Raw genomic sequence first — 16,428 nt, 5'->3', positions numbered from 1 at the left:
TATTTGTAATTGAAAGAAAGTCTAAATCAAAAGTTTGAGAATGTATTTTTCCTTTATATAAAATGCTTAAGTAATTCCTAAAGTTTGTAAAATATTATTGAAAGTGCATTTGAAAATATCTATGTTAAGAGAAAGTTAAAGAAAAAAACATATTAGCTTAAAGAAAAAAATAGTTTTAAAAAGGATGTATACAAGAAGAAAAAAAATATGTAACTTGGAGGGAGTGATCTAAATTTAATGAGTTAATTGGAGTTAGTTGGAATTTTATTGATCTGAAAATGAACTTTATATATGTTAAGAGGAAGTTAAAGATGTATTAGAACATTTTGATTTCAGAAACATTTTAAAAGAAAAGCTTTGTTTTAAAATGGATGCAAAAAAAGTATTTTTCCCTTTAAGGTTAAAGAATCTGAAAGAATGCAGTGAATTTTAATATAAATAATGATAATATAAAGATTATTAAATGCAAATAGAAATACATATTATTTCAACAGCAAGGAATATAAAGCAGAAATGGTTAAATTGATTGTTCTATTCAAACAGGAGAGAATATATGTTTTTTATTTGGATATTCTGGATTTTGTGCTTGTGATGGGAAAAAAAAACGTTAACTTCAATCCTCACACTTATGACCATTGCAGCATCTCCATAGTCACATGATTAAAATTTGGGCACTTGATAGCTAGCATATATTTACAATGGTTGCTGTATCCCAGGGTCCTGTAATTGCCATTTGCAATCTTCCCAGCCGGTTTCCCATAAGCAAAATGAATGGGGGAATCAGAATTTGCTTAATGACTGCCTGATTCACTTTAGTAATTGCAGTGATAACAATTGTGGCAAAAAAAATAAGTAAAATTAGGTGCGACTCATTTAACAGCTGTCTTGCTTAGCAATGGAAATTCTGGTCCTGGTTGTCATAAGTCAAGGACTACCTGTATTTTGGAACATACAACTGAGTTATGGAATGCTTGTTTCACACTGCTAGCAAAACAGTTAACTTTTTTTTTCTTCCCAAGACCTACAAATTCAACAAGGGGTTGATGGGCAAGACTGAATAGCAGATCCCTCTGGTGACTTACTCCTTAGCTTTTTCTTATTTTTACACCCAAAAAGAAAGTAGATAACAGGACATTAAACTTGGTAGGGAGTTTTCTTGAAGGAATTGTCTAATATTTGGAATTGTGGGAATTTTCTCCATCTGTTTTGGACCTCTGAAACCCAGATTCAGTAGAGAGGTCTTGAAATGCTTTTGTACTTGTTTGTCTCCTTGAAATAAATAAAACCAACCCATGCTTGCTTACTTTCTTCTCACACTTTCTTTCTTCTCCAGAATTAACAACCAGGACGGCACTGCTGAGATGCTTGTTGAAGCATTGGGTGCCAAGATTGTTAATAGCAGAGATGCCAAAGGAAGGTGAGTGATTGTGTCTTCCTGTTCTTCTTGGACATACTAGTTATATTACTCAGTATCATTGATCAGACCATAATTTGAATGGGAGATATATCCCTTCAAGATATACGATAGAGACTAAAAAAATTAGCAGCATGGATTTTGGTGTCTTACTCCTATAGTTCCTGTCTTACATAGTGCAAAACCCAGGCTTCATTCCATGAAGTTGTATGCCATGGAATTCAAGACAGGTTAAATTTGAATCACCACTGTATGCATCAAATGCTGGACAAATGGGATTTTAATCTGATATGCTCTAGAGATTCTTATATGTGAGTGGCAGTGGTCCCTAACTTTTTTCAGACTTGGACCTGCTCCCAAAATCCTTTGTGATTGCCTTCACAGTCCTAACTTACTGAAATCTCACAAGTTGGAGTCAAGCAATTATTGGGAATACAGCAGGCACTTCATTTGCCAACCATGGCCTTGCATTGTCTAAATAGTTCTAAAAAACTGTTACTAATATGTTATACAAGGATCTACATTCACGTTTACCATCAGTTTCTTAAGATGTGTCTCTGAGTATTTATTATAGGAAATATGTGCTGTCAATAACTGTGTGTGGTCTATTGTAAGCAAATTATGTCATGCCTTTTATTATTATTTTTTCCTACCTCTAATTAATATTCATTTGATTTTCACTAAGGTGTGGCAATTGAGAGTGAATTTTAATAAGGGTTTTGCTAGGCATTATTGGGCAAAACCATCCAGTGAGAAACTACTGAGATTCTAAAGAAATGAAATGATATCAAAATACATTGTAGGAAGCTTTATGTGGCTTTAAAATGACAAAATAAATAAGTATGTAGAAAAAAAAATTAGAATTAAAAACAGTGCTGTATAATTTACAATTATGCATCCAAAAATAGAGTTCTTTTTGGAAGCATGACAATTCCATCTTTCCAGGACCCCCCTTCACGCTGCTGCCTTTGCAGACAACATCCATGGTTTACAATTGCTTTTGCAACACCAGGCTGAGGTAGATGGAACTGACCAATTGGGGAGGACCCCTCTTATGATGGCTGCTGAAAATGGCCAGACAGCAGCAGTTGGTAAGTGGTGCATCGTCTGTATTTATGCTTTTCTCTCTTTTTTGTGCAAGTATCCTATCCTGTTCTTTCCCTGAGATCATCTTAAGAGAGAGCCCATAAAACAGGGGTGTCAAACTCAATTTCATTGAGGGCCACATCAGCATTGTGGTTGCCCTCAAGGGGCCGGGTGGGTATGGCCAGGGTGGGCGTGGCCTACTGGGTGGGCGTGGCTAGAGTGCGTATGGCCTACTGGGTGGGCGTGGCCAGCTCTACATCGTTCGCATCAAGGGTGCCTATGGGGGCCTGGGCAGGAGTGGGACAGATCTGAGGGTCTCTGGAAGAAGGAGGGTCTCTGGGCCAGGGCCAAGGCAGTGGGGGCCGTTCCCTCACTGTTTCCAGGATGGCTTCACGGGCCACATGAAACCACGTTGCGGGCCGGATCCGGCCCCCGGGCCTTGTGTTTGACATGTCTGCCATAAAAATACTACATATGTATCCCTGAAGACTTCTCTTGGTCGAAAATAGATCCGATACTATGGTTCAGTTTCTTGCCAAGCTCATTTCTGATAATATATTCAACTAATTGTTTTGTGACTATGTAGATATTGTAGATATTCTGTTGGTTTTGGAAATAGCTTTCTTCAGTTATTTTCAAACTACTTTTTTCTTCTTAGGGTAATCATCCTTCTGTCTATCATCATCCTAGGGAGGAATTAGGAACAATATTTGAGCTCATGTGAGCACTTCCATGAATTTTGCATGATATTTTTGTGCCTGAGATCATTTTTTCTCTCCCATCATCCCCTATCATCCAAAAATAGCAACAACATGCTACTTGTGACATAATACACTTTGTCTCACTCTAGACCAGGGGTCCCCAAGCCCCAGGCCATGGCCTGTTCGAAACTGGGACGTACAAGCAGCAGCTGAATGTACAGGCAGCACACGCAGCTCCACTTGCATGGCCTTCACTTGTGTAAATGGAGCTGCATGCGCGAACACGCTCACCCACTGCTTGTGCAGAATCATTCCCTTTCCCCTCCCCGCCACTTTCCCTTTGCAATTTTGGAGTGGCCTAATTATGCAAATCATTTGCAGACAGATTTCAAGCATACAACTATTATGAAGGTCTATGGAGAGTCATCCAGGTCATGGTTGTTCAAAAGTGCTGTTTTCAAAAGGCAGCTGGACTATGTGTTCATCCAGAACTGATGAAGCTTCTTGGATGAGAAGCGAAATTTCTTCTTCTTCTTCTTCTTCTTCTTCTTCTTCTTCTTCTTCTTCTTCAAGGGAAAAAAAACATAGTCCAGTTGCCTTTTTGAAAAAGCACTTTTGAGACAACCATTATGATGTCTTCCTCTATCACATTTTGTAACATTTAAAGGTTATTACTATGAAATAACTATGGAATAAAGTATACTATGGAATAACTTCCATAGTATACTTTAACTTCCCTTGCTTTCTGGTTGACCCTTCTTTCTCCCTTGATGCTGGAACTTTGAAATGTCTTCTCCAGTATGATTCTGCTTCTGGCAAAAGCCAAATTATTTCAGAAGAGGACAGTGACATCAACCTAGTGGTATAGAAGTTTTCTGTCTTGATTTTTGGATAAAGGTGCCCTGCTTTTATTTCGTTTTTCTCATTTGCCATTTTAATGTTGGAAGTTGGCTCCTATGACTTTGGGGTTGATGGTTATCTAAGAATCTTTTAAATAAATACACAATCTTTCATGTTATATTTCCACACATTTTCAGAGTTCCTGCTGTACAGAGCAAAAGCAGATCTAAGTGTGCTGGATGTCAACAAGAACACAGCTCTTCACCTGGCCTGCAGTAAGGTACAATGTCCAAACGTGGGATGTATAAAATTAATTTTTGGGACTATCTTCTGTAGAGTTTTAAGATGCATTAGAAGATTATGATGAAAGTTATGCCAGATGTGATTAAATGACTTTGCTTCCAAATAACGAGTTTATGTAATTTGATTTTTATTGGGAAGTTGAAAAGTGGCTCACTAGATATATATGGGGATTTTTTTTAAAAAAAGGTTTATTAAGAATTTACATAGAGATAAAGATGAGGGAGGGAGGGAGGGAGGGAGGTTATGAAATATAATGACTTGTTTTTTTCAAGTAATTGTGTTAAAGATTATAATTGCAATAGTAAAAACTAATGCAAGCTAAAAAAAAGATATAAGCAAAGAAAAAATAAAACATGCAAAGGGAAAAAAGAAAAGATGTAAAGAAAAGGAAAGAAAGATAGTAAAGAAATAGAAAAGTTATTACCAACCTTCACAAATTCAAACAATTTTAGTATCTTTTCACCTTCTTTTAAATCACAACAAATTATCTTTTTTTGCCATATCCCATTTCTTTATAAGCAGATCCATAAAATATTGTAATTTAGTCCTGATGTCAGAAAAAGTCTATTAAGGGTTACCAAAACTAATAACATTTCTTTTAACCTTGATCAAATAAATCAAGTTTATATTCATTTATTTTACTTCTAATAATCTTAATCTTTAATCTATTCAAATAATGCCATGGAACTTGATTTTATTTCTTTTTTGTCTTTTCTTATGAGTTTCCTCAAAGCTTTGACAAGATTATTTTGTTAGTCCAATGTAGAAGAATTATCCAGGTTATTCTCTTGGTTTATTGTTTGAATGTCCCTTTTAACTGCTAAAACAGCCCATTTCTTCTGTATGTCCAGTGTAACATCTTATAACCTGTCATTTGTAAATCCACATTCAGCTCATTCTACTTTGTCAGGTCAAACCTGTTCCTCTTCCATAACATATTTTAGACACAGTCTATCTGTTGAGGCAGATATTGCTGTTGACATTGTTAACATTAACTTCTGACTCCACTTTTTATTTATTTATTATTTATTTATTTATTTATTTATTTATTTATTTATTTATTTATTTATTTATTTATTTATTTATTTATTTATTTATTTATTTATTTATTTATTTATTATTGGGACTTATATGCTGCCCTATCTCCCGAAGGACTCAGGGCGGCTAACAACAATAAAATACAATAATACAAAAGTTAAATTAAATTAATAGCCCCAGTAGAATAAATTAAAATTAAAATTAAGTTAAAAATTAAAAACATAGAATATTTTACACCATTCCGTAATTGTTAGTCAAGTTTATGTGTTCTCTCTTAATGGAAACATTTAGTGTCCAGTTTTTAAAAGCTTACCTTAATACGTTTTTAAAACAATTCAAGTTTCCTATGGAAAGAATTCTTCATAAGTAATTCTAAAATCTTATTTCAAATTTATCTGGAACTATTTATAACTTTCTAAAATCAGTCTTAATTAACTTTTTGCTCTTTATTTTTTAAAAGTTGTTAATATTCATCCAGTATTTTCAGACTTGTCTCTGCAAAGTTTTCTAATAGCTGAAGGGTAGTTAATAAGCAATTTCTGAGGGTGATTAGAAAAGAAACTTACTGTCCTTTTAAAGGTACCGCCCAAGGTTTTAGCAAAGTCACTGTTCTCTTGTTTCCCAGTGCTTAAAACCCATTGGAGACTGTAGTCTCCTTACAAGGAGCAACTGTCTGAAGTACTTTTGGGTGATCTCTTAACTTCTTCATGCAGAGAAGTTCGAAGAGCTGATCTGCTCACTGGCTCTTCATTCTTTGCTACGGCTATCAGCTCTTGTTTATGAGTAACTACATGAACGAATGGAATGACTACATGAATGTATGAGTGAAAGGGGAAAAACATGAAACTACCTAAAATTATGACTTCTGACCTTTTCAGTATATAATTACAATCTTATAATGCCCCTCCCTCTTAGATATTAGTCTCATCACCCCCTCATTTAATTCATGTTTTTTTAAAATCTTCAAACCCATTAATCATTCTTCTTTCAGCAAAAAATTCATATAAGGTTTCGAGTCTTTCAGAAAAGTTACATGGGAATGATTTTGGTGATTGTAATAGAATGATAACTGAAGGCCAGAAATCTGCCCAATGAATTCGAAATCCTTGAGAAAACCCTTTTGGTGATATATGCACAGTACTGTTGATAATGCCTTTAATAATAGCCCTTGTCTTTTTTCCTGTTTTACTGGTGAACTCACACTTATAATAGAGCAAATGTAGTCTTCATTTTCTCCCACAAGGAGGCAGTGCAGCATACTTTCAGATAATTTCTATCAGCATACAATATTTTCCAGTTTCTTTGTCACACTTTAACCCCCTCTCCCCAAACCATTGCTTAAAGATTAGAATTTTTCTACTGGGGCTTACCTTTTCCTGTTTCTGTTCCATGTTAATTCTGTCCTTTATATACAGGCTTACTTTATTGAAGCCCATTGTGTCAAAGCATATACACTTGCATGAAAAGGGCATGATAAAAAAAAACCCATGTCTATTCCTTATCAGAATTAAACTACAGTGCTGAGTGCAATTTAGGACTTCTTTTATCTTTTCTTTCCAGGGTCATGAAAAGTGTGCCTTGTTGATTCTGGGGGAAACCCAAGACCTTGGCCTTATCAATGCAACAAACAGTGCTCTACAGATGTAAGTACTCACACGGCCTATGGAAACTAGCAAATTTCTTTCCTACACTGTTTCTTGTCAAATATTACTAAAAATAAATCAGGAAAAGGTTTCAGCAAGATGTTAGCTGATTCTAATGTGGGAAGCAAATCTCTCTTGCATTTGGGATGGCATATTGACCACGTGTAGCTTAAAGATCTTAACTTATTAGAAGTTGATTTCACAGGTCAAAGTCCGTCCCCCCAAAAAACCAGATGTACATTTAGAAACCCCTATGTCCTATGAGATACCATTGAATTCTACTGAAAATGAAGCAAAAAAAGGAGAAAACTTCTATTTAATTATGGAAACATTAAATGTGTTTTCAGTATTTCCTACCAAAACTTGGCTTTGTATAAGAATGTCGTCTGGTGGCCCCCAGGGGGAGGTCCTTCTCTGTGGGCGCCCCGGATTTATGGAATCGGTTGCCGGTTGAGCTCCGGATGGCGCCCGACCTTCGCTCCTTCCGACGCGATCTGAAGACTCACTTGTTCAAACAAGTCGGCCTGGCCTGATGGGGGATGGGTTGGGATTTTATCGTTGTTTTTAATATATCTATTTATTGTTTTAGCTTGGGCATTGTGTTTAATTCTTTTTTAACTTTTGTATCTTTGTATTTTATATGTTTGCCCTGTTCACCGCCCTGAGTCCTTCGGGAGAAGGGCGGTATACAAATAAAATTATTATTATTATTATTATTATTATTATTATTATTTTAATTTTGAATGAGTAACCCACTATTATTTACTCTGGCAGGCAGTAGTTTTTTCTTTCTTTTCAGTTGATAGCCAAGATTATATTTTGGGGGCACTTTTTAGGATTATTGCTACATATTATAATTGTCCTAGTTCCTCAGCCTATCGCAAATCTCTTTCTCTTAAGTGTTTAAATTTAATCTTCCAAAAACTAATCATATGAATAAGCAGGAATCTAAACCATCTTTCAAAGCTTTACATGTCTTCCAATATTTTGGAAAAGTTTCTTTCATCTTTGAGGTAATCAGTCATACTGAAAATTGTGTTTAATAGACTTAGTCAGTGCAGAGTCTTGGCTGCTTAATGCAGGATGGTGAAGGGAAATACTTCTAGATGAGACTGTAGAGTTGGATTATGCCACAGAGGCCTACTTAATGAGAACGGAGGCACAGGGTAAATTATTTCCACTTTTGTCAACTTCGTGTCTCTGCATTAACAGAGAAGATCTGGAGAAAGGACAAAAGGTTGCTACCCTTATGATTAAATGCTAATCGTACTATCTATAGTAGGAATTTTGGACCCACAACTGCAGAATGCATGTGGTCCTCCAGCATATAGGTAATCTTTGACTTGCAATCTTTATTCAGAAACTATTTGAAATTACCCTGGTGCTGAAAAAGCGAACTTATGACCTGTGTCCAAAGTCAGCCATTGCAGCATGCGCCCGCACACACACACACACACACACACACACAAACACAATTGCATAATCAAAATGTAGATATTTGGCAGCCCACCCACACTTAAAACTGCAGAGCATTTTTGTCTCCCCTCCCCAAGATATTTTATTTATTCATCAAATTTAGTCATTGCCCATCTCACTCTCCAAATGAGTCTGGGCAGTTTACACATACAATTCATAAACTATAAAAGAGATATTGTTAAAAGGAAAAAAACACAGCGAAGAACAAAAGAAGGACAGAGTTTAAAAAAAACAAGTTAAAAGATGGAGGGGAGCACCCACAAACCACCCAAAGAGCATTGTGTGTCACTATGCTGTTTTGGTCGCCATGGACAGTGGCACTCAGCAGCAGCATGGCTGGGAGTGAAGTAGAGGCCTGGGGCTTTCAGCAGTCTCAGCCAGTTGCTACTGTCCCCAGGCCTCTTACTTCAGCCCCAGCCCTGCTGCTGCTACTGAGAAATGCCAGCTCAAGCCCCACCCCGCTGTCCTTCGCTGGCTCACCCCATTCTCCAAGCTGTACTTCCCATTCTTGCAATCCTTCAGAACCTCGTTGTCTTCCCCATGTCTTCCAAGAACAGAAAGTCGTCCCCCCAAGCCAGACATGTCAAACACAAGGCCCGGGGGCCGGATTCGGCCCGCAAAGTGGTTCCATGTGGCCCACAAAGCCATCCTGGAAACAGTGAGGGAACGGCCCCCACTGCCTTGGCCCTGGCCCAGAGACCCTCCTTCTGCCAGAGACCCTCCTTCTGCCAGAGACCCTCAGATCTGTCCCACTCCTGCCCAGGCCCCCCATAGGCACCCTTGATGCGAACGATGTAGAGCTGGCCACGCCCACCCAGTAGGCCATACGCACTCTAACCATGCCCACCCAGTAGGCCACGCCCCCCCTGGCCACGCCCCCCGCCCCCCCTGAGTGCAACCGCAATGCTGATGCGGCCCTCAATGAAATTGAGTTTGACACCCCTGCCCCAAGCCATGCGTCCCATTCGTTCACATTCTCACACCACCCTCACAATCAACGGGGGGGGGGGGAGGAAGTTAGAAACTTATTTATTTGTTTCTATATTTAGTTACTTAAAAAGGTTTGTAGGGCCATCCATCTTAACCAACTCTGGGTGGCTCACACCTCAATCCTTAGGCTGACAAGAGTTGCAGTGAAGCTCCATACCTGTAGAGCAGGCTGAGGACAACTATACATTGAGCCCCCAAATACACTTTGTTTTTCTGAGCCATTTTTTCCCCTTCACAAATCCTTCCAGTGCCAAATTTTCTGGTTGCTGCATGGTATATATGTTTTTGAGGGTACGCGAAAGCCAGCTATGGAGAAGCTCCTGTTAGTGCAATAGCAGTAGAATTTACGAATCTGAGTAAATATTAAATGTTCCTCTTTGCAGAGAGGAGAGCAGTGAGGTGGGCTTGGGGTGCAAGAGTCCTCCTCTTGAATTTGGCCAACAGCATAATAACCATCCTTTCTCTTCCCACTGCAACAGGCCACTCCATATTGCAGCTCGAAACGGACTGGCCTCTGTTGTCCAGGCTCTGCTGAGCAGAGGTGCCACTGTGCTTGCTGTGGATGAAGAAGGTATGCATCATTCACATCTGGAAGCTCAAGGCAAGAGTTCATTTAGTATGGGGGGGGGACAACAAAGTTTGATGCAGTAAAGATACCTGTCAAAGCAGGAAATTAAGAGTGCAGGCGGTTCAAATGAATGCATAGGTTTATTGTACACTAAAGCTCTCTACAAGAATCTGAACTACTAACAAAGCAAATTGGCAGTAGATAAGAGAAATTGGAATTCAGGGTCGGCTGGACTTAGATCTCTTGTGGGCATGAAGGGACTCGAGAGTGATAATGCATTTGACACACACACCCTTCCCTCAGACTCATTCTGGTGAACTCCTGCAATACCTATCTTAGTTTGTCTGAGCAACTTTCCAATCTGGCACTCTCCAGATGTGTTGTAACTATCCCAGAAATTCCAGTCTGCACAGCCAGAGGAATTATGGGAGTTCCAATTGTAAAGGTGGAAGTTTGTTGTAAAGTGATTCTTGGTCTCTCAAGACAGAATACAACATCGTGAACTCTTTACAAGGATTCACATACCACAGAAATAATATTATAGAGTTAGAAAACCTGGTTTGTGCTTCAGTCCTTTGATTAAAGTGCATGGTGGGCCACACAGTGGAATGTTTGTATAACAGTATTATTCTGCTCATGCTACCATATTTCCCCAAAAATAAGACCCGGTCTTATATATTTTTTTTGCCTCCAAAAGAGGCACTAGGTCTTATTTTCGGGGGATGTCTTACCCGCTTACCTCAGGACTGCCGCAGTCAGGCCACCCATGCCACCTGTTGTGCTGCTGCCCAACTTCTGTGGCTGCTCGTGGCAGGCCATGTGGTGCACTGCGCAGGTGCTGCCATTCATGGCAGGAGGCCACATGATGCACCAGTGCTGGTGTTTGTGGCAGGATGCCACATGGCACATTGCGCTGGTGCCACCGTTCGCAGCAGGAGGTCATGTGTGTTGTGCCATGGTGTGCGCCAGTGGCAGCAATGGCACAAAATGCCATGCAGTATCCTGCCACGAGTGGCCACAAGCAGCCATAGAAGTTAGGCGGTGGTGCAATAGGTGTAGTGGCGTGGGAGGCCTGGCTGTGGTGGTCCTAAGGTAAGAGTGTGGAATGCGTGGGGCAGCTCCACACACTCCGTCCTAGCTTGATTTTTATGTGTGCACCAGATGGTGGGACAGAGTGGGTGAGGTCTTAACTAGGGCTTATTTTTGGGGTAGGGCTTATATTAGGTGGACACATTAAAAATCAAGCTAGGGCTTAATTTCGAGGAAATATGGTTGTACACTTGTTATTTTTTCAGTGGTTGTTCTTATCTGATTTTTAGTATTGTATGCCTCCCAGAGTCAATATGAAGCCAGGTGGCTTTATAAAAAGGACCTGCATATTATAAAAATGTGGAAATAGAGAGGGTTTTCTTACATACCCTACAATACTGAAACTCAGAGACTGGTGTTAAGGACAAGAAGATTTCTGAGAAGTTAAAAATGACATAAACAGCACTTGGTTAAACTGTGGTATTTGTTGCCATGGGTTAGTGTTGTGGAGGCTCCACTTAGATTGTTTGAAAAGGGGATGAATCAGATTTATGGTGGTTCTGGCTCTCAGAGCAGGTAGCCCTCAATTTATGACCACAATTGGGACCAGAATTTTGGTTATTGAGCAAAGGGGTCATTAAGTGAGATGTCACATGACTGCTTTGCTCAGCGACTGCAATCTGGTAGTCCAGTTGAACTTGTTGAGCAGTCTCATTCATTAAGAGGATGGAGTCCCAGTTGGGGAGTATGAAGTGCCTCATGGGGTGGGTGGGAGACACTGGGAGGCCTGGCATAGGTTGTGCAGGAGGGTCTGTCCTCTTAAAAGCTGAAAATCCTACCTGCCAAAACCCAAGCAGGATTTTCAGCCCATAGGTGAAGAGACACTTGTGTGTGAGATCTGTGCTGGGCCTTCCACATCCCCCCTGAAGCACCCCACGTTCCTTAGATTACCACGCTGCCTTTCCACTAAGGAGCTGAAAGTCCTGCTTGGATTTTAGTTCCCTCTCATCCCTGGGTACTGACTGAAAGAGCTCCCTCCTGAAGAATTTCAGCTCTGAGTCTGGTTGGATTTCAGTAGGGAGCTCTTTCAGACGATCCCCAGAGACAAGAGGGAGTCTTGTCAGCAAGAGGCAGCAGCTTCCAGCCTTCCCTGCTGACTTCCCATTGGGAAGCCAGCAGAAAAGATTGCAAATTGTGATCACACGATTGCAGGGTGTTTGGCAACCCATCATAAGTGAATAGATTGCCAAACATCCAGATTGCAATCACGTGACCACTGTGTGTGTGTGTGTGTGTGTGTGTGTGTGTGTGTGAGAGAGAGAGAGAGAGAGAGAGAGAGAGAGAGAGAGATTTAGCAATGGAATGATGTGCTTTACAAGGTATAGTATACCTTTTCTGACGCCATTGTTAATTGAAACCATTGATAAGTGAAGGGTCATACGTTGAGGACCACCTGTGCCTCTTGGCTGTCTTCTGTTTCCTGAATTTTAAGCAAGATGCTTTTTTTTTAAATGAAATAGAAAAAGTGTCATCTTAAGACACTTCCTTTTGTTGAAAATATAAATCTGATATTTAATGCAAGGAATTATGAACAAATAGTCCAATCTGGTCCTTTAATTTATAATCTGCTGCCCCCCCCTTTCCCAAGGAATAGCTTTGCTTTTGTTTGCTGCTGCTGCTGCTGCTGCTGCTGCTGTGGGACTGAATTTGTTTGTCTTTTCCAGGCCATACCCCAGCCTTGGCTTGTGCCCCCAACAAAGACGTTGCTGACTGCCTGGCACTTATCCTTTCCACCATGAAGCCTTTTCCACCTAAAGACGCCATCAGCCCTTTCAGCTTCAACCTCCTCAAGAACTGCGGGATTGCTGCCAAGACAGCCGCCTGCAGCGCCCTGCCCAACGGGAACAGCTGCCCCTACACCAAGGATAGGCACAATGCCATCGGCTTAGATGGCTGTTATTCGGAATAGCTTAAAAACGATGATGGGTGATCTAGTATCTCTTCTATTTATTTAGGAATTCTATCAATATAGGACACTTTAAAGGAGAACAAGACTGGGAAATGGGCCTTCCAAAAGGTCCTAGGAACCAAAAAGGAAAGGAAAGGAAAGGAAAAAAAACGTAGAGAAAGCGATCTCGGTTTCTGCATCCTACCTAGATACTTGCTTTGACCACTAGCATTTCTTTTGCTATCAAAATTAACAAAAAGAAGTGTGGGTTTCCAAACAGATTCATCTTTTTAAAATGTTTTCTTTAAATTTACTCTTAAGAAGCTTTAAAAAAAAAATCTGCTTTTATTCTTCTTTGCCAAAGGGTATTGCCCGGTTCTTCTGAGTTCAATGTTTTTAAGCGACCCACCTTTTTTCAGTCCCGATTTCTCAAGGCTTTGAGATGCTTTGAGTGAAGAGCCAATGAAATTTATTTCATGCAGGGGGGTTGTGGCAGCAGCCGAAGGACTGAATTTGATAATCTGGATCATCTTATTAACTGTCTCCCACACTTCCCCTCTATCAGGCCAACTTATCATTTGGGATCATTTTCTCTGTGTCCTCAGGGGAAAAAAAAATCTTTCCGAGGGACCCAGCACGCTAGGCAGGGAGCAGAAGCCTGAATTGCTGATGCTTTTTCTTTTGCATTGAAATGAGGAGAGGGAGGTTGATCAATGAGGGACCGCCAAGAAGGGCAGCGGCTGCTGGCAAAGTGCCACTATCATTGCTTCTTCCTATATGGTAGCTTTAGTTTGTTTGTTTGTTGTGCTGGCCCTTTTTGATTCCAGTGAGAAAAACACTTGAACTGAGAACTACTGTACCCAGATACTCTGATACTTTAGGCAGCTCATAGTCCCTTGCGTGCACCATAGATGCTGTTGCCCAACCAACACGGTCCTCTTTAAAAACCTGTGTATGCGCTGCCAGAATTATCCCAACCATATCAGGCACTTTAGGGATCTTCTGTTTTTTTGGAGGGTGATTTTTTTTTGAGGGGAGGGGGGAGAGGGAAGGTTATCCGGTTTGCAAAATGTTGGATCCCCAAAGAGAATTTCTTTTGTGGTTCCCCCCCCCACTCCCTCCCACCTCTGTTTTGTGCAGTGTTTCCCATTAGACAAGTCAGTGTTGCCTAAAAAGCTATTTATAAAGAAGCAAGCATTTATCTTTTGAAAAATAGCCAAAAGGAAAAAAAAAAGAAAAAAGCTTTCTGCAAGGAGAACAATGCACTTCAGAATCTTACAATCCTACATTTGTATTTATAATTTTTCCAACTAGATTAACATCCAGCCGATTTCATTAGGGTGTGTGTGTGTGTGTGTATCTGTCCATCCATCCATGGGTGGGGCTAGTATGCATATTTTTTATTTTAAAATTCCTATTTATTACACATTTGAGTGTGCACTGTTTTCTTTTTGTACTGTAAACTGTATCATGTGTAGAAACTAACAAAAAAAAGAGATTACCATATCACAAAGTATGTTCAAAGCCAAAGATTGGGATGTAGCAATCAGATGAAAGCTGCTGAGGCAAGCAGAAATTTAGGACCTAATAATCTTTTCCATCAGTTTCCCAGTCCTGCAGTGCTGTGGTAGGCTTGGGACTGTGTTTAGCAGAACATGTGAATTTTAAGAATGAATTATTCCAAGGCATAGTATGTTTGGACCAGCAAACTTTAAGGCTAGTAACCTGGGAAGCAACTGGTTTTTATTTTCTCCCAGGGTGTCTTCTTACAGACTCTCTTTGATTGTTAAGGAGAGTATATGAGCCAGCTGTAGACTTGAATCCTTCTGCATCATGGTGCATGTTACACTTTGACAATGTATAGGAATTTAAAACCCAGAATTTAAACGGACAGACAAACTATCTCCTCTGCCCTGGCCTTTTCATGTCAGATTTACGATTGAGAGTGAACACCAATGCGATTGCTAGAGCCTTATTTATTTGCATTGACTGGTTTTCCAAAATAAAAAATAGAAGAATCAGAAACAGCCAATTCAGAGTGTGTGGCTAATGGCTAGATCTTTCAAAGAGGAGAGTCGAATCCAGAAGTTAGAAAAGATGGTGATGATGATGAAATAATAATAGTGTAGACAAGACACAAATTCCTTCCTTTTGGCACTGTTTACCAAAGCCAAATTCCTACAGCCAAATGACACAGCCACTATCTTGCCCATTGCCAAACAGTGCATTTTTTAAAAGGATGTGATCACTTTGTTTTTATTTTTTTTATGGAGCCTTCCTCTGCTCCCCTTCCCCTGGCCTCCCTTTCCCTCTCCTGGCCTCCCTACTGGCTTTGTCTTTTCTCAGAGATTTATTACACGTCATTTGGGATCAGTTCTTCTAAGTTTTTGCTGAATTATTTTAGTTTCCTGCAAATGGATAGGTTGCAAAAAAATGGGGGCCTTAAAGGTAGTGAATTCTAGTCTTCAAACAAACCTAACAATGTCCTTTGACTAAGCCTTCTGCAGAGACTAGGGTGCTACTAGCTTAGCTGTTTCTTCTTTCTTTGATGCCCAAGGAATCTTAAGAAATCTCTTCATTTTGCAGCTGCCAGGTAAAGAGCGTATTAAAAGTTTCAATGCACTTGCCAAAAAAAGCACAGCGGACAGCCTGTTGCAGATTGGCCGTTAATGTTTTCACTGCACTATGGATAGGTTACTTTTCTCTGCCCTCAGTTACTCCACATTCTCTACCTTGAAAGAAAGTGTTAACCTTTCTACACCAAATACCTCATTGTTGGAATAGAAATGAACAAAACTTGAATTAAAGATTCCTCTTCTCCCCCGTCCCCCCACTTTTTGATGAGAAAGGTCCTTTTCAGCATCCTGTAGAAGAAAAGCTGAAAACAAAACAAAAAAACCACTTGTTTACATTTTATTAGGTACTAGCAATTTACTTCTTTCAAATTGCCTAACTTTATTTTAGCCTTCTAAGTGCAATCCTTTTCATCCCCACAGAAGGGCAAAGAGGACATAAGTTGAGAGGCCAAAGTAAATCTGAAGCCACTCTTGGTCGTCGTTTGATTTCTTTTCAAGGGCTAAATGAATCCTCCAAAGGCAAAAACGGGACTGAGACATTTGTAGGAAAATGGGTGGGGGAGATCCAGTGTTCCTTGCAGTGCTGAGAACTAGGAGGCCTTCAGGTATTCTGTCTCTTCCCACAGGTGTGATAGTTTAAACCAGAGATGTCCAATCTTGGCAACTTTTAAGACTTGTGGACTTCAACTCCCAGAATTCCTCAGCCAATTCTGGGAATTGAAGTCCACAGGTCTGTATTCACCCCAAGCCATGTCTTTGTGGCCTGGAGGAATGTGGACTCACTAAGAAATCCTAGCACAGATTGTTCTTACAGAA

General features: G+C 40.0%; 1 protein-coding gene across 1 annotated transcript in view; it reads left to right on the top strand.

Annotated features, from left to right (window-relative positions):
• The window catches only part of ANKRD52 (ankyrin repeat domain 52), a 73,714-nt gene extending 57,286 nt beyond the window's left edge, over nucleotides 1–16,428 (top strand). The window contains exons 23-28 of the mRNA XM_081319920.1: nucleotides 1,334–1,417; nucleotides 2,360–2,505; nucleotides 4,239–4,321; nucleotides 6,943–7,025; nucleotides 9,971–10,062; nucleotides 12,813–16,428. Of these exons, the coding sequence (XP_081176046.1) occupies nucleotides 1,334–1,417; nucleotides 2,360–2,505; nucleotides 4,239–4,321; nucleotides 6,943–7,025; nucleotides 9,971–10,062; nucleotides 12,813–13,057 (733 nt within the window). The 3' untranslated portion in view covers nucleotides 13,058–16,428. The remainder of the gene's footprint in view (nucleotides 1–1,333; nucleotides 1,418–2,359; nucleotides 2,506–4,238; nucleotides 4,322–6,942; nucleotides 7,026–9,970; nucleotides 10,063–12,812) is intronic.

This window comes from Vipera berus (assembly GCF_964194415.1).
Source record: "Vipera berus genome assembly, chromosome: 2".
Taxonomy (NCBI): Eukaryota; Metazoa; Chordata; class Lepidosauria; order Squamata; family Viperidae; genus Vipera; species Vipera berus.
This window is presented reverse-complemented; position numbering and strand designations above follow the sequence as displayed.